Genomic DNA, 25,917 nt, shown 5'->3' with positions numbered 1-25,917 from the left:
CCTCCCCTCCCCGGGCCGCGGAGGGCGGCAGCCAATCGGCGGCGCTGCCGGGCCGAGCTGTTTACCCAATCTCAGCCCGCCCCCCGTCGGGGAGCCGGGAGCGGGGGGCGGGCGGGCCGCGGGGGCTCCGCGGCGGCACCGGCGGGGACGCGGCCGCGGACGGGGAGCCGCGCGGGGCGCGGAACAAAGCGCGGAGGCGCGGCGGGGGCAGATGACAGCCTGGCCCGCGGGCTCCCCGCCCGCTCGCCCGCCTCGCCCCGGCGGGGGCACCCCGCGCTCCTACCTGACCATGACCCCGCGCCGGTCCCCGCTGGGCCACCCCGGCGTTTCCCGCTGAAGGGACCGGCTCCTTTCCGACCTCCGCCGCTCCCTCCCTTCTCCGCCTACTCGCTGCTGAGGCTGCCGCCTCTCCCCGGAGCCCCGCCGGAGTGATGGGCTGCATCGGATCCCGCACCGTGGGTAAGGCGTTGGCGGGGACGGCGTCAGAGGATGCTCGGGCAGCCGCGGCCCCCGCCCCGGTACCGGCACGGCAGCCCCCGGCACGGCGGGTGGCGGGTCGCCCCTCGCAGCCCCCCTCCCCGCTGCCCATGCAGCGCCATTAGCTGCGTGCGACCCTTCCCCACCTCGGTCTCCCGCGGCGTGCGGGGCTCCGCGGAGCCGCTGGCCTAGGTGCTGGCAGCGGGGCGGCGGGACGTGCCCGGGGCCGGGGGTCGTCTGCCCGTGTCACCCGTGACGAAAGGTCGCGGAACATGTGGGTCAGTGCGGCGCCTCCGGAGAAGGGGGTGGGTGCGGGCCGTGCCGTGCCTCCCGAAGCGGGATCAGGCGGCCGGCGGCTGCCTCCTTTGCTCGGTAAGGGTTTATTGTTATCCGAGGATACATAACGTTGCATGATCTGGCACGTCTTCTTCTCTGCCCCTTCCCCCTGCGTAGACTTCAATGGAGAAGAGCAAACGAAACTGAATCCCTTCCCTCTCCCAGAGCCATTGCGAGGGGACACGGGGGGAGGGATCGCATCCTTCCACTGGGCCACGCCATGAACATTTTTAACCAGAGGATCCCAAGCCTTCAGGCTATGTGACCCAGCTCTCCCCTCCTACACACATGCAGATACCAAGAGGTCCCTTGATCTTTAAGCACAGGTATCTACAGGTAAACACAGCATTCTGGGCACACTTTCTTCCCTTCAGAAAATTTTCTTTTCTGTGCAAACCACAGGTACAGCTATCAGTTACATGGGGTATGTCATTCAATATGCCAGATGAATCTCTGAGAGCAAAACAGTTTGTTTAGTGGAACGTCTCTCTCCCAGGCTGGTCCACTCTGTCTGTCCCAAGAGTACACGGGCATCTGTGGAAAAAGGAGATCTCTGAGGACTTCAGAACTGCACCACTGCCTCAGACTGAGGGACTGTGTCACCCCAGAGTAAATCTGAGGGACTTTGTCAAAGCCTGGTGTTGTGACACTTCTTGTCTCAGTGGGAAAGCCCTTTGTGAGCACTTGCAGGGAACCATCTACTGCTGCAGCAGCAAACTTTAAACCACAGAATCCAGTTTCTACTTTGGGAATTAATTCCCGTATCTAGCCTATGTCTCTTAGCAGTCTCAAATGTCCTCATGACCTAGAGAAATCTCTTACATCTTCTGTAATGTCCACATGACAAAGATCACTGCAATATTTCCCCTGAGATTCTTCAAGCTCACCTGGATCACTGTCTCTGTAGCATATCAGGACATGGATTGCCTTCATCTCCTGCCTTGCCCCTACCCTCCACACACTCACACTGCTGAGGACATTATTATCCTGTTAGCTGGGTAATTATCAATATGCCTTTTATCGATGTGTGTCTGAACTGGCAGCGTTAATTCTTGGTCTCTCTTCCCACAACGCAGTTGAAATAAAGAACAAACATGCATTTAGTAACATCCACTCTCCACTCCAAAATATGGTTAAGCTGTCATACAAACTACAGGTGTTTGTTCCTGGGCATGACAGCGTTTTTATGATTCGTGACTTGGAATCTGTGTTACAAAAACCTCTTGTATAACTGAGCTGTTGCAAGTGTCGTTCTCATATGAGATTATATTTATGTTTATATATATATTTATAAATGTCATACACTTACGTGGGCATAGATGAAAACATAAAATAGCATTTATGCATTAAAATGTCGATGGGATAATGACAGCTGAAAATTCACTTTGTCTGCAAATTGCAGTCCTTCAATAAAGACCTTAATGGTACGGATATTCGACTTCTCATATGATAGTGATTTTTAGTTGGCGTGATATATGTTCATTCTTGATGGTGATAGCATGGTGGACTTTAGGGACCTATTTGTACAGTTAACTGAGGAATTTTTCTTGCCCTCATGTTTTGAAGGCGTGTGCTCAGGGGGATTGCACAACTATGATTCTGCTCTCTATGGGAGTCAGATATGAATGTAGTAGTAGTGCCTGATGCCTGCTTCGTGTGAAACTTTTACACTGCTTTGCTTTAGAAGGGGCTTATTCTGTTCTCAGTCCTAGAGGCTGGATTTAGTGAAGGTGGGATCCTTGAGTTTTATTTGGACTCCTCCACCTAAGGAATCTTGTTCAGAACAATTCTTACCTGGCAGACTAGATTTTTGGCTCCAGCCTTCCTGAAGTTATTGAGAGGATTCTTCAGACATATTCTGGGAAATGAGTGCTTTGAAGTACTAGGTCTGAGCTCTAGGATGTGGTTGGAAGCTAACACCCTAGCATGAGCAGAGCTTTGTGTTCTCTCTCCCAAGTGTATCTGGTTAGATTTTTGCAGAATTAGTTCAGCATACAGGCTCTGTATTGCCTTTCCAAGACCAGATAGGTCCTAGAGAAAGGAGTGCTATGCTTGTATCGGTTTTACCTTGGAATTTGTATGGAGCAGATTTTGAACTCAGAATTCAAGAGGTTTTAATTAGTGATAGAAAGCTCATAATCAGTCACATTTAGTTTATTCACCACACAAGGGCCAGTGCAGGATTGTGCCCTGAGCTTGCTCCGGGCCTTTTTCCATTCCAATTTTAAGCAAGCCACATGATTTCTTCATCTCCCGCAGGGATGTTTTACTATGATCTAGTTAGATGTCATAGCTTGCACATGTTTAGTGATGTGCAACTTTACATTTTCTTTCCTAAATATGAGTTTTCTGGTTATTTCTCCCTGGGGAAAAGTAATTGAGAGGGTCGTAACAGAGCAGCTCCATATGTGATAATTTGAAATAGTCATAGAGCACCTTTAAATCTTACAGAGGACACCAGAATGGCAGTGATCATATTATGATTTCCTAAGGTATGAAAAAAGCTGAAAAGTGATCTTAAAAGCCTAACTTGATATACAATTATCTTCTCCACAGCTGAACCCAGTCACATCTCAATGTCATACATGTGCTTCGTGTAACCTGGCATGGTAGCAATTACACAATGAGAACTGGAGGCTTCTTCCTCTGGTAATGGCTACAAGGTCAGGTCTGTGTATTGGCAATACTCTGTCATTGTTCCTAGAGAGCTGCCTAGCAACTCACATCTCAGTTTCAGGGAATGTACAGGAGAATTTTCACTGAGGTTGCTGGACAGCTAAGGCTGTAAAATCCAGCTAGGAACTTGTTGATATTTAAGTACCAACCAACTCAATGCCAAAGATCAGCTTGATTGCTGTCAGTAACTGAGTTAGCAAAGTTTAGGGTTTCAGCTCTGCATAGGTATCTGAATTCATTACAAGTGTACCTTTGACTGCAGCTGAGACATCTCCTAACACTGGCTGTTCTGATTAGTATGGCAAGGTTTCTCTTAATTCCTTGAATGGATTTAAATTAATAGAAAGCTGAAGCCTGTTAAGCTCAAGATTGCTCTCTCTTTTTTTCCAGTGATTTCTCTGATTTCTCTCACGTCTTCACACAGAAGGCTGCAGCAGACAGATTTTGTGAATGTGACGTAAGATGGTGGGAAAATAATCCAAGACATTAAAAACTAATAGTACTTTAGGAGTGTGGAAGAAAAGAAACTAGAGTTGCTCACACTGGGTGTCAGGAAAAAACTTTTTGACTGTGAAAAGTGTCAAGCACTGTAAGGGATTTCCCAGAGGGGTTTTTCAGTACCCATTCATTGAGGTTTTCAAGACCTGGCTGGATAAAGCACTGAGTAATCTGGTCTAACCTCGTAGCTGACTCTGCTTTGAAAAGGAAGTTTGCATTGAAGAGGCACCTTCCAATCTTCATGGATCCTATGCTTTTAGATCCTATGCTTAGGAGCTAAAGCCTGGAGTGGTTGCCTCTCTGAGTTGGGCTGGACCCACTGCTTCAGTCTTGCACCTCCAGAGGACCCCAGGTCTCTACATGTCATTAGTACACTCCTATATGTTTCCCTCATCACCACTTTCCTTTAACTACTGGGAGTGCTGTGTGTCACAGAATTCCTCACCGTGATAACCCCAGCTGTCACCTGAAATCCTCTCCATGTGTTTTTGGTCTGGCAGTTTTGCAAGAAACAGCCCAAGTGACAGCTAAGCTCATGCACCAAGTATCAGTAACTGACCATGCAGTCTGGAAAAGGCAGTGCTCTTAATTTTTCAGCCTCTGTGTCAGATGTGGTGTGCCAAAGCCAGGTACCTGGCTTGCTGGGCTCCCCTTTACAAGGAATGCTCATTGTCCTGTCAGAGGGAGGAGTACATACTTCCTACGTTGCTTTCCCACTGGGTGTTCTATGCTGAGGTTAAATGAGTGGCTCACAGCACCCACAGCAGGAGAGATGGAGCCAAAGACCACCCACTCCTAATCCAGCCACTTTAGATTCAGCAGAGTGGGAGCAGGGTAGGAGGCTGACAGGAGAGGGGTAAAGCAGCTGGAGCAAGCAGTGAACATCCCCTGCATTTTTCTCCTTAATTATGCCCCCCACAGATCTGTAGGTGTGTGGAGTGAGATCTGGAATGGCAAGTGTGGTCTACACACTTGGAGTGTGAAAAAGTGAGACATCCACTCTGCATATGTACCTCAGACATATCAAGTATGTATCAAGGTGTCCAGTTCCTCCCTCCTTCACCTTCAACATCTGAGTGAGTCAGTGAAAAGGAATAAAGAGAGGGAGAAGCCTCAGAAAGGAAATGGTAATGCAGAAGGAAACTGAGTCATGAAAGTAGGGATATTTTCATTTAGTTGCATGCACGCAGGTGGAAGGGGAAGGAGCACAGAACTCCACGTAGAAACTGTAGGTGATGTGAGTAAAAGAGTGGGAATACATGAAAAGGGGCATCTGGGTATCTTGTTCCTCTCTTACTTGGGATAGAGACAAACAGAACAGAGGGACAAAGGGACACCTTTCCTTCCAGATCAGACTGCTTTGTGGTTGGTCTCACTTCACTACTTGTATTTCTTCCCAGTCTGGCTTTTCCTCTTTGGAGCAGTTCTCAATGTGATCACTTATAGAAACTCAAGTAAGGAGCTCAGGGATAAGAAATTGTTTCTGCCAGTAAGATTCTGAATGGAGACCATCTCCCAGACCTAGCAGCCAGTTGTCCTGAAGGATGTACAAAACAGGTGATCCAGGTGATCTCTGAGACCTCCCTCTCTCGTCAGGGTTTCTGAAATACAGGTGACTGGTTTTGAAGTTGTGGTGGGGAGAGGCTAGCAAAGAGCATTACTGTGTAAGCCTGGCTTTATAAGGAACGAGTCCTAAAAAAACACGTGTGCAAGGTGAGTGTGTGTCAAAAGCAGTCATTAGTAACAGAAGACTGTCTTTGGCACGTTGCTGATTGACCTAAGACTTTTGTGTGTGTGTACAATGCAACAGATGTGATTTGAGGAACAGAACTGAGGAAGAGCATTCTGACTTCGTGAACTCTTATGGGCAGCAATATTGAAAGAATTATGAGAGAAATTACAGAGGAGCTGATGAAAAGATGGAAGTAATTAATTCATTGGCATGACAGAACTGGGAGTCCTAATTCTATAGACTGATGTGTATTGAAGCAGAAAAAGTGAGCTAATCAATAGGTATTTTAGGCCTGCTTTCTTGGGGGGAAGTAGAAAAAATAGTTTTCAGCTCATTTAATAAGGTTATGCTCTCCAACAGCAAACAACTGTGATTTTAGACTGATACTTAAAAAAACCAATTCAAGATAATTCACACTCATGAGTTTTTAAGCACTTGGGATAAAAAGTCAGAACTTTATTTTATAAAGTCTTGAAGTAGTGAGGAAGGTCTCAAGTGAAAAGCTGGGGTGTTAGCACAGCTCTAAAGGTTTTGTGAGATGACCTATGTATTTAATTTTATCAATTTGTTTAAATTTCCAATAAAATATTGGAAGAACAATATACCAGTGAGAATGGGCTTATACAAAACAGAGCCTGTCAAGCTAACTTAATTTCATGACTTTATGAGACTCCCTGCAGCCAAGCATTTGTCTGATAGAAGTACCTTTACTTACAGTCGTGGTAATGGAGGTAAAATATGAGATAGGTAAAAGATAAAATCTCTAATCAGTTAGCAACCAGCTTAGCACCACGTTACTCTTTGACTAGCAATATGTGAGTACGGTACATTTTAAGTGCATCTAAATTCAATAGATGGCAAAATAGTAACAAGCAAAGAATCATTGTTGAACTTGTGGCTGTAATTTTGCCAAGCCCCATGTGATTGTAACATACTGCTCAAAATCCTGAGGGAGATCGAAAATACTGATAAACTTGGTAGTATCTGGAATGACTGGAAGAACTGCTGAAAATGAAAGTGATGAATCACTGATATGGAACAGTTTGATTCGTTTTGAGAACTGACAGACAGTGTGTGTTCCAATCTAACCAAATATCAGTTCATATGTCTAATGGCAGAGTGTGAATGGTGTTTACAGGAGCAGATCTCTTATGTTAGAAAGCAGTGACACTAAATAAGCTTACAGATATTGGAAGTGGTAATCAGTAGATCAACAGCTACTACTGAGATGCTTCAGCCAAGGAAGCTGATGTGGTTCCTTGATCTTGAATATTGAATAGGAGGAGAGAAAAGCATATTTTCCTCTGCATTTGGCACTTGTGAAAAAAAATATTTTTCATCTACTTTGTCTAATTCTATTATCATCACATTGGGAAATACTGCAAAACTGAAGAATGGCAAGAAAATAAACACACAGCCGTGAATAAAAACTTACAGAAGTGACTTGATGACAGTCTTTAAGTGTTTGACAGAAGAAAAAAAACACCTCAAAGTCATCTGACTCTTCAGCCTAGTAGAAAACTGTTAAGATGTGATAGAAGGATGACAGATATGTTCAGATTGGAAATGAGGCAAAAATCAAACAGTAAAAATACTGAACTATTGGGATAATTTACTAAGAGTTATACTGAGCCCTCTGTCACATGAACACAATAAAATCAAGATTTAAAAAAATGCTCTAGTTCCAGCACAGCAACAGAAAGTATAATTAACAAAGGGAATACCTTTAGCCTCTCTTATTTGAAGGGGGTCAGAATAGATGATCAGGATGTTTCTCTGTCAGTTTAAGCTACGTATTCCCAAGTCCAGGAGTATACTAGACTTTTAAATGAAACATAATTTTTATACTCTGGAATGAATGTGGATGTATTTGCAGATGATGATCAGACGTGGCTCATGGGGAAAGTTGCTGTTCAAAATCTCTAAAGCATGCAGCAGAAAATAGTTTGGTGACTCAAATGGTGAGCATGTGGATTGGCATTCCACATGGGAAAAAGAATTTTAGGGTTTATACTACTGACCACTTACATTCGCAGAAAGCTGTGACTGCCAGAGGAAGATCAAAGAGGCTGTGAAGGCAGGATCCTCGACAGGCTGCAGATTAAATGTTTGCTTCAGGAGCTACTCAAAGAACCTGTAAAAGGCAAGTAACTTGACTTTTGCATTGATTAGGAGGACTTAGTGCAGGGTGTTACTACGAAAGAGGCTTCAGGTGACTCAGAGAGATTAAGACCATAGCAGAACATCACCACCCTCTGCCCCCAGCCTCACAATCCCAACAATTTTGTATCTGTTCATTGTGGAAAAAGTTGTGGAATTTTATCCAGTGGAGCTTTTCCTTGTTGGAGATGCATCGGATCAGCTTCAAATCAAAGCCTCAGTGAGGCTGTAGAGCAGGTAGAAGAAAAAGTGGTCAGATGGTATTCATGCAAGGTTTCTGGGGAAGTCTGAGTCTGAAAGAGCTGAACTGCAGATTGTTATCTGTAATGTTTTCCAGTTACTTTGGTACAAGAAGATTGAAAGGTAGATAACGTGATGCCAGTTTTTAAAATGATTTTGAGATCTGGAAAACTGTAAGTTAGTAAACAAGATAGGCAAGCTAATAAACATTACTCTGAAGAACAGAATTAGTACATGCATGGACAGATAAGATGTACTGAGAAAGAGTTAACCCTGCTGTTGTCAATGGATATCACAATTTATAAGTCTTAGAAGGGGTCAACAACCAATATTGACAAAGGAGGTCCAGTGGCAATAATCCACTTGGATTTGCAAAGCACATTTGTAAAGGTCACTCACCCCAGGCTGTTAAAAGACATGAATCTCTGTTGAATCAGAGAAGTTCCTCAAGTAGCTGGGTAAAGATAGGAAACAAGGATTAGCATGGAACATCAGTTTTTCATAGGGATATTTTTTCAGATCTATGCATATCCATAAATGATATGAAAGGGGGGGAGGGGTTACATAATGAGGTAACAAATGATGATAATAACAATAATCATTTGGGGGAGCAGGAAGAAAACTGCATGTGGTGATTTGAAAAAGGGTTTCACAATATTGAATTACTAGGTCATTTGATTTCACAATATCAAATGACATTAATTATGGGTGAAATTTGATGTGGATAAATGTAAAGTGATGCACACAGGCAAAGCATTTCTAGTGTTACATTTGCAATGATGGAGGTTCTGAGTTTACTATTACCATGCAGGAATGAGATCTTGGGGTCATAATGTGTAGCTTAATGCTTAGTACCACTAAAAATGCCAACCAAATGTTGGCAATTAGGAAAAGAATAAGAGAATAAAATGAGAAACAGCATTTTACTATGCATATATTCATATGGTGCCCTTACTTTGAATATAATGTGTTGTCCCTAATGGTCTATTCCCATTTCAGAAAGGCCATAATCAAACTGGAAAAGAAATGGGCAGCAAAGACAATCAAAGGTATTGTGTGGTTAATATGAAAGGAGCCATTTAAATAGACAGGGATTTCTCAGCTATGGAAATGAGATGGTTAAGGATATGATGTATCTATAAAATCATGAATTTTCTCTGGGATAGGACCAGCATGGAGAAAATGATGAGGGAAGCCTATTTCATTATCAATTTCAAAGCAGAATCTAAACATCAAATGAAACTAGCAAGTGGCAAGTTTCAAGCAAAAGTCAGGGCTTCCTCATGTAACACAGAATTCAGTTGTGGAAGTACTTGACATAGGATGCTATGAGTGCTGAAAGGCTTTTTTTTTATTTTAGAAGTGAACAGATGAATCCTTTAAAGATGACTAAATACAGAGGCAATGTCTGTCTTGGGAAGTACTTGAGGTGTAAATTGTGACAGGCTAGGACAAATATTCTGGGAAAATATCGCTGCTGTTTCCCCTATTTGAATACTCTTTCTTACACATCCACTTCAGGGACAAGCTGATACTGATCCCAAACAAATACTAAATAACTCCTTTCCCACCACTTCCCAAAAGAAAAGAATGAAGAAAAGAAACCAGAGACAAAAAACCCAATCACTGAGGGGGGGGGGGGCAGGAAGAAGAAAGCAATAAGGAAAGAGAACAGACTAAGAGGCTAAAACCTGGAAAACAGGGAATCAAGGGCGAACAGTGAGCAGAGCACCCCTGTGTTCCCATGATATCCAGGAACTGGTAGATGCTGCCCAGTGATGCCCTGCCCAGAGCATGGGACTAGAAATAGCACTGTTAGTTACTGGGGTCTAGGGTTTTCCTCCTCCTGGAGCTGGACATAGCCAGCTTGGTGAGAAACAGGACAACTGATCAAGAGGACCCAGAATTTAGTGGGTCTTGGGATAGACACTGTACAAGTAAAGATGTGAGAAGTGCAGTTGGAATCAAAATAGTAAGTTCTGGAGGAGACAGAAGACTGGCATGTGTGGTGTGCCAGTCTCCCTCTGACTGCAGAAAAGGCATGACTTGGGGAGTCCTGGGAAGAAACTTGTGCCTTCTGCTTGATGAAGGATTTTTTCAGCTGATATTCCCCATGGTCCATGCAATTCGCTCGAAGTAGAAACTGGCCACGAGGGTTCCTCCTTGTCTTCTGACAATGAGTGGTCCTACAACCATGTATCACAGGTCTAAGGGGTTGTTAAGCCCATGTTTGGGCTTAAGGGGGAGGTTGAACAAATGATTTGTGTACCTGGCAGAGACTGATGACTGTTCCCTTGACATGAGGACAAACAACAGAGGGAGTGGGTAGCCCTTGGGGGGGATTAGAGGAGCCTTGTGAACAGTGAGTACCCCATGGAGGTTGCTCTGTACAGGTGTGGATGCCCTCAGGGACAGCAGGGAAAATCGTGGGGTGGGATTAGGGGTGGATGTGATGGTGAGGTGTGGCCTCACCTGAGCAGGTGCAGGGCTGGGCACTCAGTGCCTGCAGCTCTGCTTGGTGAGCTCAACCCCTGCAGACTCAGTGCCAGCAGCTCTTTGTCATTTTCCCCAGTTGCTTAGGGAACTGTGGAGCTCTGTCTGGTGAGGACACCTGAAGCCCTGGTGGTGGCTTTCTAGGATTGGGAACAGTTTCTCTTACCAGATATCTGCTGGAAATATAATACAGCAGAGACGAAACAGACTAGGAGTTTCCTGGAGTGTAAGAATTTCCTGACACAGCTGGTGAGTGAGCCAGTTAGGGAAGGCACCTGCTGGTCCTGCTGTTTGTGAACAGAGAATGCCTTGTGGGTCATGTGGTGGTTGGAGGCTGTCTTGGGCATAGCCATCACAAAATGAGAGAGCTTTTGATTCTCAGAGCAGTAAGGAGGGGCATCAGCAGAACTGCCACCTTGGACTTGCAGAGGTCAGAGTTTGACTTGTTTAGGAGAGTTTCAGAGTCCCTTGAGAGGCAGTCCTAAAGGGCAAAGGAGTCCAGGAAGGGCATTCTTCAAGAGGATGTCCTAAAGGTACAGAAGCAGGGCATCCCCATGTGCTGAAGGATGAGCTGGTGGGGAAGAAGACCAGCCTGGCTGAACAGAGAGCTTAGTCTGAAACTCAGGAAATGAAGAGAATGTATCACCTTTGGAAGAAGGGGCAGGCCATTTAGGAAGACTACAAGGATGTTGTGAGGTTGTGCAGAGGGAAAATTAGGCCAAAGTCCAACCAGAATTTAGTCTGGCCACTGCCATAAAAGGCAATAAAAATGTTTCTGTAAGTACATAAGCAGCCAAAGGAGGGCTAAGGAGAATCTTCCTCCTTTGTGGGGGAAAATACAGTGACAAAGGATGAGAAGGCAGAGGTGTGCACTTAGGTTTTTGGGGAGAGGGGTGACAGGGAGTCAGCAGCCTCAATGCCTCCTGGCTGGCTCTGACCACTGCTGCTGTTCCAAACCAAATGCTTGGTGAGGGCTGTGACCAAGTGTGCGATGGCTGTGGTGGAGAAGGGAGTAGCCACCTGGCTGTACACTCCTGGCTGTACCCTCTGGGGCTGCCAGCGTGATACCCCACAGCTGAGGCGGGGCAGGTAAGGAGAGTGGAGCCTGAAACTCCCGGGCTGCCACTGCCCCCATGTGCTGGTGTTTGGAGCAGGCTCTTGTTTTGTCCACCCCGCAAAGGGGGACCAGGAGCATCCCTGAGGTGAGAAAGGTGTGTTGTGATCTGCTGGTTGACTCTTGAGGAGTTCTGGGCGTGGTTCTTCTTCCCCACTGTTAAGGATGGAACTACAGCACGAAGATGGCACATCTACTAGTATTCTAATGCTCCAGGACAGTGCCCATGTGACATGCTGGCTACAGAAGGATTAAAATTTAAACATGTATGGAGAGCAACGTTTGAAATTGCCTGCTGCATATTACTTCTGTAAGGCTGGCTATGGGCCAGCCAGAAGGGGCTGCTACCTTGGTTCATACTGACATTTCCACACTCACTGTGCTGAGCAAGGCCCCTGGGGACACATTCTCTGCACTTCAGAGAAGCAGTGAAGAATGAGGATAAACCCATCGCTGCTGTTCATGCTGGCTGATACTTGTTCTGCAAATGAGGCAGGGCTCTGAGGTTTGGGGGGTTTTAAGTTTGTGTTAATTGGATGTGTTTCGTTTTGCAGTACCTCCTTAGCCCAAGTGACATGGTGGCTTCTCAGAGCAGAGCTGCCTGTGGTCTAGCATTAGGCTCTCTGTTCATCTCCTTTTACTTGAAGATATGCAGTAGCCTTTAGTATTGGTTTGAAAATGTTTCCAGTCAAGAAGAAAAATGTAAGTGTTGCAGCTTTGTTCATTAATTCTATCTCCTAAACAGCTCTGAAAAGCGACCTACCTGCAGGGAGAGGCAGAATGGTCTGGAAAATTCAAATTACCCAAGTTCAAAGCAAAGATCCTGAGAACTGCCCAGCTGATTCCTAATCTTACAGGCATGTCAGAGCTTTAGGTGTTTCCACTTTTCATCAGAAATTTGAAAGGCATCTGTTCTGTGGAGACCAAGGCACTTCTGTGCCTTGATGAGCACCAACCTGTTCAGCTCTGTCTCCTCCACAAAAACAGGGGTTTTTTTTCAGTTTCTCTTCCACAAGTGACCCTGTTGGCAGGTGCCAGCAGCAGATAACTAATTTTTATGTTTCCTTATGCAGTACAAGCTAGAATTCTTACGGAATTATGTGAATAACTTGGGTTGACAGATTTCTCAGCTTTACCTGAGAGAATTTGAGTGCTTCCTTCAGAGGTTCACCTCAGGGGCAGCTCTGGTGACAAAGGTTTATTCCTTTCCTTGATGACCTTTTGGATAGCTTTGATTGGCTCTTTGTAAAGCAGGCAGGGAAGAAAAATGTTTCTGTGGTTATTCTAGCCACCCATCTGTCAGTCCTTCCTGGTAGCTTCAACTGCTTTAATTTCAACCACATTTGACAAGACACGATGATGTTGTGCTTGACAAAGATACACACTCCCACGAGTATCATGAAAATTGGTATCAGGGAAAGAACAATCTAAAGACTGATCATAATTACTGCAATTACATTTGTTGTTTTCTTAGTTGTTTGGGGAAAAAAAAAAAAAAGGAATGGAAAAGAATAATTGGACCATTTACTCTAAATATTCATCTTTGCCAACATTAACGTTGGCTACCAATATCAAATGACAAGGTTTCTGCTCTCTGCTGGAAAGTAACATTTGAGAAACAGAAGAAAGTGTGCTAACGGGGGATAATAGCAGTGCTGGAAAGACATTGCTTAATTGAAATGTTTCTTGTGTTAATTGGCATGACACATCAGAAAGCAAATAACACAAATACTTATTTGGTATGTGGTGTAGATCTTCACCAGCATGATGTTTAGAGGGGAAAAACAAAATTCAAGACTCTCAAACTCTGTTCGTCTACTTGGTGTGGAACAAAATAGAGAAGACAAATTGGAGATGATGTTTAACATCCAGCACAGAAGTTACAACACAACAGATTATTAAAGGCTGTAGATGCAGCTTAAAGCCATCGATGCAGAAGCCTGATTCAAGCATAGACTTTGGTAAATGAACAAAATACTGGTACAGGTACCAAATATAGAATCAATTAATGCACAGTGGTAACAGCAATCCAGAAAATGTCAAGAGGAAACCCAAGGATAATGGGCTTGTTTAGATTAAGTTTTGAGTAATTCAAAGCAAGGTGATTTTCTTATGATCACAGAAATGCAAAGAAACTGAAAATATGTCCAACTAAGAAACTCAGTGTTTCCATGGTAAATTAAGGTATGTGGCAAAATGAGCTACAAAAGTAGTAAAAAAGTAGTTTGTTACTCAGCAAGGTGATCAGCAAGGTGAGGTGCAGTCATCCAGGTGTTTTCTTTGATTTTTCTGGAGGATTGATCAAAAGGATCACTTTGCTTGGGAATGCTTACTACACACATTTCCTAATTTCTGAGAGTCCAAAGTTGTGATGCTCAAAAAAAAGCAAAATAAAACAGAAAGTGGGGGAAAGGGTATTTTTTTCCCCCATATGTTTTCCTCTTTAAATGTTTTTCATCTTTATTATTTAGAAAGGCTTGACTTAAAAGTAAGTCTTGATTTTTGCCATAAGAGTAGTGTGAGAGAAAGAGGGATGATACTTCCCCCCAAAGGCTGAAACGACTCGAGTTGGAATGTTATGTCAGTTGTAATGGAGAGATCTTTTTCTTATGAGTGTTTTTGCAGTGTTTGTTTTTATCTGATTTGTGTTAGAAAATACAAAGCAACCATGATCTGAAGGAATTTGGCTTAATGTATTTATGTATTTCGACTGCTTTCGTTTTCCCTCTCTGCTTCATGTAATCAGCCTCCTACTTTTTCCTCAGGCATCTACTGAGTCTTCCAAAACAAGAATGAAATCTATGATGTTAAAAAACCCCAAACCAAATAATAATTTTTAAAATAAAATGAAGACATCTTTTAAAAGTTCAATGAAAATCAATCCCCTCTATATTCTTTCTATACACACCATACAGAGACAGTGACAAGGAAATCAGAAAGCCAGTTATCTTTCAACTTTCATCACCTCATTTCAGGACATCTAAATGAGAAATTTGATAGCATGTTTGTAAAAATTCCACTTTAAAATTAGCTTTATGACCCACTCATTTAAAAATTCTTTTCAGCTTTATACGGAGAAGAGCAAATACTATTCTGTGAGAGGTGATTGATCATAGAATTACAAATGGAACAGTCATGATGATTAGCAGAAGCTGGAATGGAAGATGAATAAGAGAAAATAAATTATATTGGAGAAGAAATGTACCATTACAAAAGAAAAAAAAAGCTGTGTGCTAATTGCAGGGAGAAAGAGGTTGACAAGAGACTGGATAAAAAGAATACTAATTTGCTAAGAATTGCTTTCAGTTTCTGTTTTCCCACTTCACTCTCCCTACTTTTTTTCTGATTTTCTGTGTTTCCTTCCTTCCATCTGTCAGAGCAGAACTCGTTTTTTTCATGTCTTGATCTAACATGGGTTAATATTGCTCTTGCTATTTCTAGCAGAAGAGGAAAAAAGCCACTAACCTTTACCCAACTTTCAATAAGAGAAAGTAATGTTGCCCCAGGCCCAACATCAGTTAGAGCACATACATTTTCTTTTCAACCTGTCTGTGATGTTGTAACTTTTCAGCAGATATGACTCCATTTAAAAGCATGTAACAGATGTTAAAGAGTTTTCTCTTAATATATTTCTCTCTTAGTACTCATGAAACTGTTTAGACCAAGAATTTATTTTCAGTAATTATTCAGTCTTTATAGAGCATGCAAAATCATATATTACTCACTTTTTCTCCCTGAACTAGGTAGATGAGGTGTTTCAACTGGAAAGAAACAGTAGTAAATAAATTCTGTAGGTCTTTAGTTCTACTATTACAGAACAGGTGTGGACTTTGAGACAAATAATTGTTTGATGTTCTTCAGCCATTTGATGCTGCTGTCTGCCAAAATAGTATTCAGCCTGGACAAGGGAAAGCTCCTGGGAGACCTTATAGCACCTTCCAGTACCTAAAGGGGGCCTGAAAGCTGGACAGGGACATTTTACAAGGGCATGGAGGGATAGCACCAGGGGCAGTGGCTTCAGAATGGAAGAGGGTTGGTTTAAATTCAATAATAAGAAGAAATTCTTTACTGTGAGGGTGGCAAGGTACTGGCACAGGTTGCCCAGAGAAGCTGTGGATGTCCCATCCCTGGAAGTGTTCAAGGCCAGGTTGGATGAGGCTCTGAGCAAACCTGGTCTAGTGAAAGGTGTGCTTGTCCGTGGCAGGGGGGTGAAACTAGATGATTTTTAAGGTCCCTTCCAACCCAAACCATTGTGTGGTTCTATGAATATTTTCCATGTTCTAACACTCCAAGGAAACCATCAGTGGGCTTGGGGCATTGAGAGCAGAGGCTGAGTGTCATTTGCTGAACTTTGGGGCTGTCAAGTCACTTGTGCTGAGCAGGAGGCTCCTCCTTCTTTGGCTGGGGTGGAGGTGTCTTTGCAGTGCGTGCCCAGAATGGTGCTGCAGCCTGTTTGCAATGTGGGCCAGGGTGTCTCTAGACTTACAGAAGGGCCACAGCATTATGCTCAGAAAGAGCTGAGAGTACAGGAGAAAGGCTTCAGGTAAACAGAGATGAAACAGGCGTGACACTGTTACCTGCACTGAAGGGTTCTGAGAAGCTGCCTTCTGCTCTGGAGGGGTGACATCTCTCCTGCCTCTCCAGCATCCCAGTCTTGTTCATCTCTGTGGCAACAATGCCCCAGCTCTCCCCTTCTAGTGTGAAGGGTTGCAGGTGGAGGGAAGGAGCACAGACAGGAAGAGGCAGCTGGATCCCACCATGCAGGGGCAGGCTCCCACCCTGCTCTTTGCGCCAGTTTTTTCCTCCCACTGACCTGTGCTGGTCCCTCAGCTCACCTTAAAACAGCCAACCCCTCCACTCCTTCCTCTCCAGATTTGCACTTCCTGGTAGTGCTCCCTCCTTCTTCCCTTTACCCCTTCCCTGGTCAGGGGGACTGAGTACAAGCATATTCCATTCCAAGCCACAGCGAAACCTTACAGCTGGTGCACCTGGGACTGTCAGCTGGGCTTTCACAGCTCTGCCTGCAGCTTCCCTTTGCCAGAGATAATTCTAGTCCTACAATGTTTGCTTGGACCCCAGATATAAGAGGTTCCCAGCCACGGTGGAAACAGGCAGCTCACAAGTGGCCCATTAAGCCCTTGCTCCTCTTGCTTGAGTACAGAAATCCCCAAATTTCCCTCTCTTGCTTTGCTGGACTGAAGGTTGCCAGTCCAGTCAGTGGCAGTGAAGCCAGCAAGAGCTCAGTGAGGCCCAATACGTGCATGTGCTTGCCAGGAAAACCAGTTAGGAGGATCACAGCCCTGGAGGATGGTGTTTGTCATGCTCATCATAGCCATGTCCTGCCTTCTCCTGAAGTCTGGCTGTGTCTGACCTCTGTGCTCACCTTTGTAGCATACTGTACAGGAATCCTTTTTCTTTTGAGTTCCCTGACTTGCAAGGAACTGCAACTCAGAGAACAGCAGCTTTACTCAGCCTACTTAGAAACATGTGGAGGATGCTGTTAAAGCACTTGGTTCTAATGATCCTGATGAGCAGAAACATACTTTGGATGTGAAGGAAAAAACATCCCTTCGTTCTTTCAGAAAGGGATCTTCCTGCACATCAGAAATATGAGATGTGAAGGTGTGGTGGACCCCACAATATGCAAATAGCATTGTCTTTCTGATGTTTTTTGTATTGCTATGTTTAGCTGTTTTAGGGGACAAAATCAGGTTTTTTGCATTTTGAATTCTAGCTGATGAATGCCTCAGGCTTCCCACCCTTAAGTGCCTCCATAGCTCTTGCAGGCCTCTGTGGGGTGGAGTGCAGCATCTCTCACCTGTCAGAAGATTTCTACCTGGGAAGTGCAGTGATGAGCACTCTATAAATGTGCCAGAGCTGCTAGAATGAGCAAGGGGCTTTGCATATGCCTGTGGAGGAGAAATTTGCTATAAAGAGTAAAAACAAGTTAGAAGATGATGAAAGTAGAACCATTGACATTCAACCCAAACAGACCAGACACAGCTGAATTGATCCCAGGAAGAGATGATCATTTGGGAGTTACATTTCTTGACAGATTCTAGGAGGTTCAGGTGTAAGGACAGTACAATTGTTCCTCTGTGACATGGGAGCAAATAACTAAACCTAGTTTGAGGATGAAGGCACAGTAAATTGCTGATTGCACAGAGCAGTCCTGGTTACCTGGTTATCAATATTTAAAATTTGAAGTGTATTAGAAAGGTCTTTAATCTTGCTGAGAATAGCAAAGCAAAGGAGCCAGCAGCTCTAAGCTGATGTCAACCAATTCAAACCATAACGGTGAAATGCCTTTTTAAGGGATGATGGTTTGATATTGAAAGGGGATATTAAAGGAATTGGTTCTTTCTCAGTCGCACATCATGACTGGATGAATCTGTACTTTAGCCAAGCATACATCATGCTTGAGAAAAACACAAGTGACTAGTCTTCATATGGAGATATCTGTGTGAAATATAATTGTTGATGATGTACAGGTGGTCTGATTAAAAAATGAATGTCTGATTTAAGTCTGTTGTGGCCTTAAACTCAATGATTCTCCTGCTTGCTTAGCTGAGTTGGCTTAAGACTGCTAGAACAAATTGTAGTGGCATTAAGAAGCCTGACCAGATGTGTTCCCACAGGAAACGAGGTGATTGCAGTAGACTGGAAGGGACTGAAAGATGTGGACCAAATCAATATGGACAGCACGAGTTCACTGCATGGCAGCAGCTTCCATCGACCTTCCACTGAGGTGAGTGCGTGGCCCAGAGCTACTTGGCCAAGGGGATCAGGAAGTTTGAATTCTGAGTTCAGAAATGGGTGTTGTGCATCATCTGTGAGTGGACCAGAATGCCAGTGAGCTCCTGAGGATCATACCTGTGTAGTTTGGCTTGCTCTGAACAGAGCTGAGTCAGTCCCTTCACATGATCCATAGTGAGTGAGAATTTGCAAATGAAAGTGCTTCTTAACCACTCATGACGAGAGTGGAACACAACATGAGAAAAACAGTTCTGAGAAGCCTGTAGGTCTGCATTCCTTGAACAAGGGATTTGCACTGGGATGTCCAGCACTGTGTCTGTCCCAGCTTCAGCAGCACAGCCATGAAATCTTTTGAAGAAGCACATTTGTCTTCATGTTGAATTTTAGAGCTGCATTCACCTGTAACTCACAGCCAATTGACTTACCATGCAGTATCTTAAGGGCTGGTTCATTGAATTATTGCAGCTTCTGCATTCTTAGATACCTGAATTTTCAGCTTTGTAAGGTTCAGGGTATGCAATGATGTTTAATTAAAAAAAAAATCTATTTTGAATGTGTAGTATTTGAAGAATCACAAATAATGTTCACAAGTAACCTTAACAAATGACATACAGTTTGCAAAACCTTGGAAAATGTTAATAGGTGTATATATATAGGTATTTTTATTTTGTTTGTCTACCTTGCTGGCTTGGAATGTAACTTCAAGACACTTAGAGTTTCATGGAGTCTTGGCAGAAATTGTTGGGCCTGATCTTGTATGGAGAATTCAGTCAAATCAAAGCAGATCTAAAAGTCAATGAGCATAAGCTACACCTCAGTGAACATTTTGATTTATATGAATGGATACCATAGGTATAACATGAGTCATCTAAATTTCCTTGAGTGTCTCCATCCCCAAACCCAAGATGCTGAGATGTGAGTCCTCCCATCTGAGGGAAGCACACTGGGAGTTGGTACTGTGATGGCTGATATGGCAAATGTTTCTGGTTTGCAAGGGGGGGTGAGCCAGAATGGACAAACCGAAACACTGCAGGAGGAAATAATTTCAGCAGAATTCTGTTGCTTGCTGTAGGACACTCAAAATACAAAGGTGGTGTAGCTCCTCCTTGTGTTAACCTCAAAGTGGTGCAACCCACACTTGGGAGCCTTGTGAAAAGGTGCTTTTCTCTTTCTTACTCTGTCACTATTCCACCCACTCACTATTCCACCTTCAAACACCGTGACGCCTACGGGGCACCATAATCACCAGCATGGAATGAAACCAGCCTGAAAGACACACGTTTTTTATAACATACCAGAAAGTAGTGCCTGTTGATTATGGCAAACTAGTGGAGTTGCATGGCTGCTTGCAAGTTCTTTGTTACACTAATGTGGTGCCATTCTTTGCTTTCTTTAGCAAACACGGACAGATTTCTCCTGGGATGGTATCAATGTGAGTATGCACTGTGTCACTTGTCAAATTTCTAGTCACAGGAAGACCAGGATTTGTCTGACATTGGATACAGTGGAGTCCAGAATGGAAACATGACTGAAAGTCCTTAGTGCCACTGAAATTCTGGGAGTTGTCTACGATTCAGAGGATGGTGATAGATTTTTGTTTGCTTCTGAGTCTTTTGCTGTCTGGCAGGTATTTCAGTCTGCAGTTGGCTATTGAATTGCTTTCATTCTTTTTGGGGCAAATGTGTGCCATTTTGTATGTTCTGTTCTTGAGATTTCTGGGCACTGCTACATAAGAAAGGTGTCTGCCCAGCATGTTTTAAAAAATCAGTAGTCCTTGATAAGAGCATCATTTGATCTTCTCCAGTAGTTTGGGAGAAATGTCTCCCTCATTTTCAGTTGCACACAGAAGTAAAAGTATTCTTAATGTCTCCTAGGGTAGATGGTGAGTACCAGTTAACTTCAGTTAAAAAGCAGATGAGAAACAAGCAAACATTTTAATTACACATGTTCCAATGTTTTTTCTTTTTCACTAATGCAGAAACAGCATCCTGAGAAAGGATTAATAAATATTTGTTCTACTGGACTTTTTTTAAGGGTACTTAAAAAATACTTTCACGTAAGTTAACTTTATAGTTTTGTACACTTAAGGGCAGGATTAGCAGCTCCATTTTGAGTAGGATAAATATTTTCTAATTCCAGATACTTTGAAAACTTTTAAAATACCTGTAGTTTTCTGGTTCTCTGTGATTTGAAAGCACTTGGGACATTGAATATCAAGGGGACATATTTTTAACTAATTCTCACCCTGCTGATATCTCTGTCTTTGTGGCACTTACAGCTTGGGATCTTTTGCCTAGGATCAATTATAGGAACAAGTTGTGTGGGATAATAATGGTGCATGCAGGAACTGTCTGGAAGAAATTTGTCATTTGTTTTTTCCTTGCTGCACCTCTGTCTAGCTGAAAGCAAAGTACACAAGGTCGTATTTCCTTAAAGAAAGTAGAAGACAGTTTCCTTACTTGCAGTTTCCCATTTTCCAACCCATGCAGAATCCATGGAGCTCTTTCATAATGCAGCTCTTACCCAGTGTAATTCCATAGATCTTCTTTGGTACAGAAGCTGGGTCATGAGTTTCCTTCCCTTCCCATTCATTCCTGCCTTCATGTCACAGCTCTCCAACCTTGCAGTAGTAGGAGCCCTCTGCAATTTACTTTCTTTTTTGGATGGGTTCCATGAAGCAGCTCACAGCACAGCCCCCCAGGCCATCTTGGAACAAGTGGGTGGATACTGAGCAGCAGCACCCAGACAGGAATGACCAGTAGATGGACTTTCCCCAACGAGCTTCATCACCAAAGGAAATGCATCATGGAACAAGGGCTGTGTTCTCACTTTTTACTGTTCTTCCTCTGCTTTCTGATTTCTTCAGCTCATGTTACACATGGCACGTTCCTGGCTCCACGGTTACAGGATGCCTTAGCTGCTGCATTTATACAGTTTCCAGAAAAACGCACTTCTCATATTTTGGCAATTGACTGGAATTCTATGCAGTTCAACATCTTTACAATGCCTTCCTTTGCCTCCAGTTATTTCACTGCCCAGTTATTGCTCCATGTGCTTTTTATGAAGTGTGCACCTCTGACCAAATGCTTGCTTTGTGTCAGGATTTAAAATTTCCAATGTCATAGTCACTACTTTTGAGTAACTTTGTGTTTGAAACATTCTGGCCTTGATTTTCAGAGAGGTTGAAATGAAGAGCAGAAGCAATGCTTATTTAGCCCTTGTGAAAATTAAGCCTCATATGCAATGCCTGGCATCTCTGAAGAAACTTGATGAATTCATCTTGAGAGATTATTTTTGTGATGATGTTTGTGACGGCTGCCTGTCCCAGTAGTGCCCTCTCCTTGTTATTCAGGGTCTGAGGGTAAACATAGAGAAGACAGTCAGGAAAATTAAGCAGAGCTGTAGACCACATTTCTTTGCAGATGTAGGTGCTTGAAACAGGACCCATCACTGATATAGTCATGTTCATTTTATTAAGACCATATAGGAAGAAAAAAACCCCCAAAGTGACATAAAAAGATTGGTAGTATGATGCATATATGATACATTGCTGTGTCTTGCCTATTGCACTGACAACTCCCCACTGCAAGATCCCTGAATTGTCCCTCAACTACGTCTTGCATCTCTAACAAAGAGTTGGGAATGGTGCAGCATGTCTGTGGAGGATGGGCAGCTGCCAATGGGAGGCTTCTCACAGCCTCTTTCTGCCTCTTCCTCTGTCCTTGCCTCAGTCCCAATGCTGTGCAATATCCAGTCCTGGTTAAATAGCCTCTAATTTTTCCTTTCTTTCTTTTGTTCTTATTGCTTGCTTCTGCTCCTCATCTTCCAACTACCTACTGTTTTCTCACTTCAATTCACTTCCTTTTCTCCTTCCTGTATATCATTTCTTCATATTCTCTCTCTTTTCAGCTCTCCATGGAAGATACGACCTCCATCCTCCCCAAGCTGAAACGCAACTCCAATGCTTATGGGATTGGGGCTTTGGCTAAATCATCTTTCTCTGGTGAGGTCCTCAAAATTTGACTTTATCCTTGGCAGCTTCTCTCCACAGGCCTTTGTGCCTCTTCCCATATCTCTCTGTTGCTCTCACAACTGCTCCTTTCTGGCTCTCACCTTTTCATGGCCTTAGAGGAGTCTCCACCACCATGGTTCTAAATACAGAAATCTCACAGTTGTTGCCCTTTCAAAGAACAGATTTGTCTTATTCCTGTTGGCTTCTCACTGTGCACCCCTGCTCAGACATCTTCAGTTGCTTCCCCTCAGTCTTGGGTTTAACCCCATTTTCTGTTTCTTAGTTTGTTCACTTTCAGGCTTCATCCTTCATGCCCAACTCTAACCTAAATGGATTCTAGGCAAGGAAGGAAATGGTCTTTCATATTTAGGGTTCCCCTTTTTCCCCCTTCTGAGAGTTGGTCCAAGGAAAGATGGAGAAACTCCCCTGGAGAGTGATGCAGTGAAGGGTGGGAGATACCCAGCCCTAGTCATGCATCCTGTCCAGGAAAGGAGGGGAAAAGCTCCACTTCTAAGAGAGGCAAAGAGCATGGCAGAAAGCGCTGGAGCTGTGTAATAGCCCTCCCTTGTTTTCCAATGTCTGGTCCCTTAGGGATATCTCGCAGCATGAAGGACCACGTCACAAAGCCGACGGCGATGGGCCAGGGCCGCGTGGCACACATGATTGAGTGGCAGGGCTGGGGCAAAGCCCACAGCCAGCAGCAGCAGCACACGCACGAGAGCGCGCGCAAGGACGCCGACGCCTACTCGGACCTCAGCGACGGCGAGAAGGAGGCCCGCTTCCTTGCAGGTAGCCATGCCTTTGTGTTGGCACGTGGATTGGATTGGGTTGGGATGCCCTGGAGTGGAATCCCTGAGAGACCAAAGTGCAGAAGCTTGGAAAAATCCACTCAGGAGAGGCTATAGGTGCTTCAGGTGGCTGAAGTAGAGGGAGACTTTGATGGTTGGAGTATTGCCAGTGGAATGCAAAGTGGAAAGGGTGAGGGCCAGTTGTGGGTGATGGGTGTTGCTGAGACAGGACCAGAGTGGGACAGTGTAACCAGAAGATGGGGTAAAGGACGATGGTGAGAAGTGGAGACTTTAACACATCTCTGCTTCCCTTCCCTGTCTCCTTTGGCACAGGAGTGATGGAGCAATTTGCTATTTCTGAAGCGACTCTCATGGCCTGGTCCTCCATGGATGGTGAGGATGTGAGTGTAAACTCAAATCAGGACAATCCAGCAGGCAACTACTCTGAGAACTATCAGGAGCTGATGGAGAGCCAAGGTGAGCTCCAGTGCTTCTTGCTAATCTTAAGACACCCCTTTCCTGCTCTTGTTGTCATGGTGCTCTCTTTTGCTCTGCCCTGTTCTATTGTTACGTAGTCCCAGTCAGATCTGCTAGAGTCATCCCTGTTTGTGGAGCTGTCCAAGGAATCTAATCTTAACACTGTGGCTCCAAAGCCCAGTTCCTTTTGCCTTTTTAGAGCACAGCTGTGGAAAGCTACCAGCTCTTACAGTCAGCTGTGGGTATAATCAAGGTCACCCACCTGCCCAGAACTGTGTTTTCTCTTTGCCGTCCTTCCCTCTAAAGGCTTCATCTGCCCTGTGCCTTGCACAGGCACACAGGCTACCTGGATGAGCCAGCTCGGCCTAGGGAGAGTGTCTGACCGTGTGTTGTTTGTCTCCTTTGCTTGCAGAGCATATGGCCCAGACGCAGTATGATAGCTGGCCTCACTCCTACGTCTCGCAGGGCATGTATTGCTTAGGTTCATCCGATGCCTGGGAGGCCAGTGACCAGTCCCTCATCGCCTCCCCAGCAACCGGCTCCTACCTAGGCCAGAATTTTGATGAGTCCCAGACAAACCTTCAGGAAAGCATTTTGCTTCAGAGCAGCTTTCTCCAGCAGCAACAGCTGCAGCAACAGCGGCAGGAGCAGAACTTCATCCAGAGCACGGGGCTGGTCCACGTGTGGCCCCTGCAGACTGCTCAGAGTGGGGGTGGAGCTGAGTCCAGCACGTACATGGAGGACCACATTGAGGATGAAGGGAACCCACGGCTGGAGAAGGCTCCTCTCCTAAACAAGAAGCCCTCTCCAGAGGAGGATGATGCAGTGTGCCGGGACCTGGAATCTTTGTCTCCTCGAGAGGAGGTGGAACATGCTGCACTGAGCCGCAAAGTCTCAGATGTCACCTCCTCTGGGGTGCAGTCCTTTGATGAGGAAGAGGGAGAAACAAACAACTGATGCTTTCTGTGAAGTTCTCATCATTGCTGAACAAAGAGAGGGGTGGCAAGGAATGCAATTACAGGGATTCTTCTCTCCAGCTCCCCATGTTTCAAAGCAGACACACCTTCCATACCTGACATTTAATTATTTTTTTAAACAAGAGGAAAATCTCAAAGTGATTGAGACATAAAAACCTTTTCTTCCCCTCCCCCATGGACACATATTTTGGATTTTCATTGCTCTGGGCAACATGTGATGTGCTTGGAGAGATCTGGATTGGTAAATAATTTCTAAATCTTTTTAATACAAAGTCTTGGCTGTGGATACAAACTCTTCTGGTACTGGGGATGTGGCTGATGCGACAGGCTTGGTGTAGGGAGCAGCTTTGTGGCTAGAATTCATCTTGGCAGAATGGATGTTGCTCTGTGGACATGACCCCCTTTGATAGAATATATGAATATAAACTGGTTTAAAATGAAGATGTGGCTTTGCAAATGTAGCTTGCACTAGTATTGCCATTGGATGTGGCTGATGCAGAGGAGCAGGCCGTGTTCGATACAGGTCGTACTGAGATGAGAGATGTGCTGTGTAACCAGATCCTCAGTAGCACCCCGATACAAAGCTGTAGGTTTGATGGATACGGACTGCGCTCCGTGGGCCCGGGCTGTGCTGCCAGTGTGGCTCTGTGGGCATGGCTCTGCTGTGGCCTGGAAGAATGGATACAGATACGAATCTAACCCTGCTCTCAGATATTCATGCTTTAGTCTCTTTCATTTATTTGTTTCTCTCTTTGACATTTCTACCTTCCCAGGAGCTGGCACGAGTGGTGTGTCTTTTTGGCAGTGGGCACTGGAAGCCAGTGGAAAGCGCTTTTTCAGCTACAGAGACAGTCATAAAAAGCTGACTCTTGCAGGGGGCTTGAGAACATGTCCATATTGGTGCATCTTGGTGCTGCTGCTGTGTCCTGTCTTTTTCTTGCCAGCAGTATGGGGAGACCCAGAGAGTAGGCAGCAGATCCAGGAACAGTGTGTACAGCTATGAGATCACAGATACGTAGTTTACATTAGGGTTTTCAGTTTTTGTGCGTTTTTTTTAACCTTTCTATATGCTGGATAAGTGTTCATAACAAAGCAGTTAGTGATGGGAAAGGCCTGTACTCCAGTCATGGCTTAACAGAAATACTGCACCTTTCCCATTTCTGCCACTCCTGCAGTGCCAA

The 25,917-nt window shown here is 44.4% G+C and overlaps 1 protein-coding gene across 1 annotated transcript; it reads left to right on the top strand.

Moving 5' to 3' along the window:
- Positions 1-156: 156 nt before the first annotated feature.
- FAM131B (family with sequence similarity 131 member B) lies at positions 157-25,177 on the top strand. The gene is made up of 7 exons (XM_069018147.1): positions 157-459; positions 18,365-18,474; positions 19,879-19,914; positions 22,392-22,485; positions 23,086-23,283; positions 23,616-23,759; positions 24,172-25,177. The coding sequence occupies exons 1-7, from the start codon at positions 432-434 to the stop codon at positions 24,714-24,716; spliced, it is 1,155 nt and encodes a 384-aa protein (XP_068874248.1). The 5' UTR covers positions 157-431; the 3' UTR covers positions 24,717-25,177.
- Positions 25,178-25,917: the final 740 nt, after the last annotated feature.

This window comes from Aphelocoma coerulescens, chromosome 1, assembly GCF_041296385.1.
Source record: "Aphelocoma coerulescens isolate FSJ_1873_10779 chromosome 1, UR_Acoe_1.0, whole genome shotgun sequence".
NCBI classification, from domain to species: Eukaryota; Metazoa; Chordata; class Aves; order Passeriformes; family Corvidae; genus Aphelocoma; species Aphelocoma coerulescens.
The sequence above is the reverse complement of the archived record's forward strand: the minus strand, read 5'-3'. Positions and strand labels throughout refer to the sequence as shown.

What these genes read in the sequence shown, in the direction of transcription:
- FAM131B (XM_069018147.1), top strand. Translation starts at nt 432, where the DNA reads ATGGGCTGCATCGGATCCCGCACCGTGG. An exon ending in CATCGGATCCCGCACCGTGG is followed by an intron (nt 460 to 18,364) that starts GTAAGGCGTTGG and finishes GTGTTCCCACAG; the next exon opens with GAAACGAGGTGATTGCAGTA. An exon ending in TCCATCGACCTTCCACTGAG is followed by an intron (nt 18,475 to 19,878) that starts GTGAGTGCGTGG and finishes TGCTTTCTTTAG; the next exon opens with CAAACACGGACAGATTTCTC.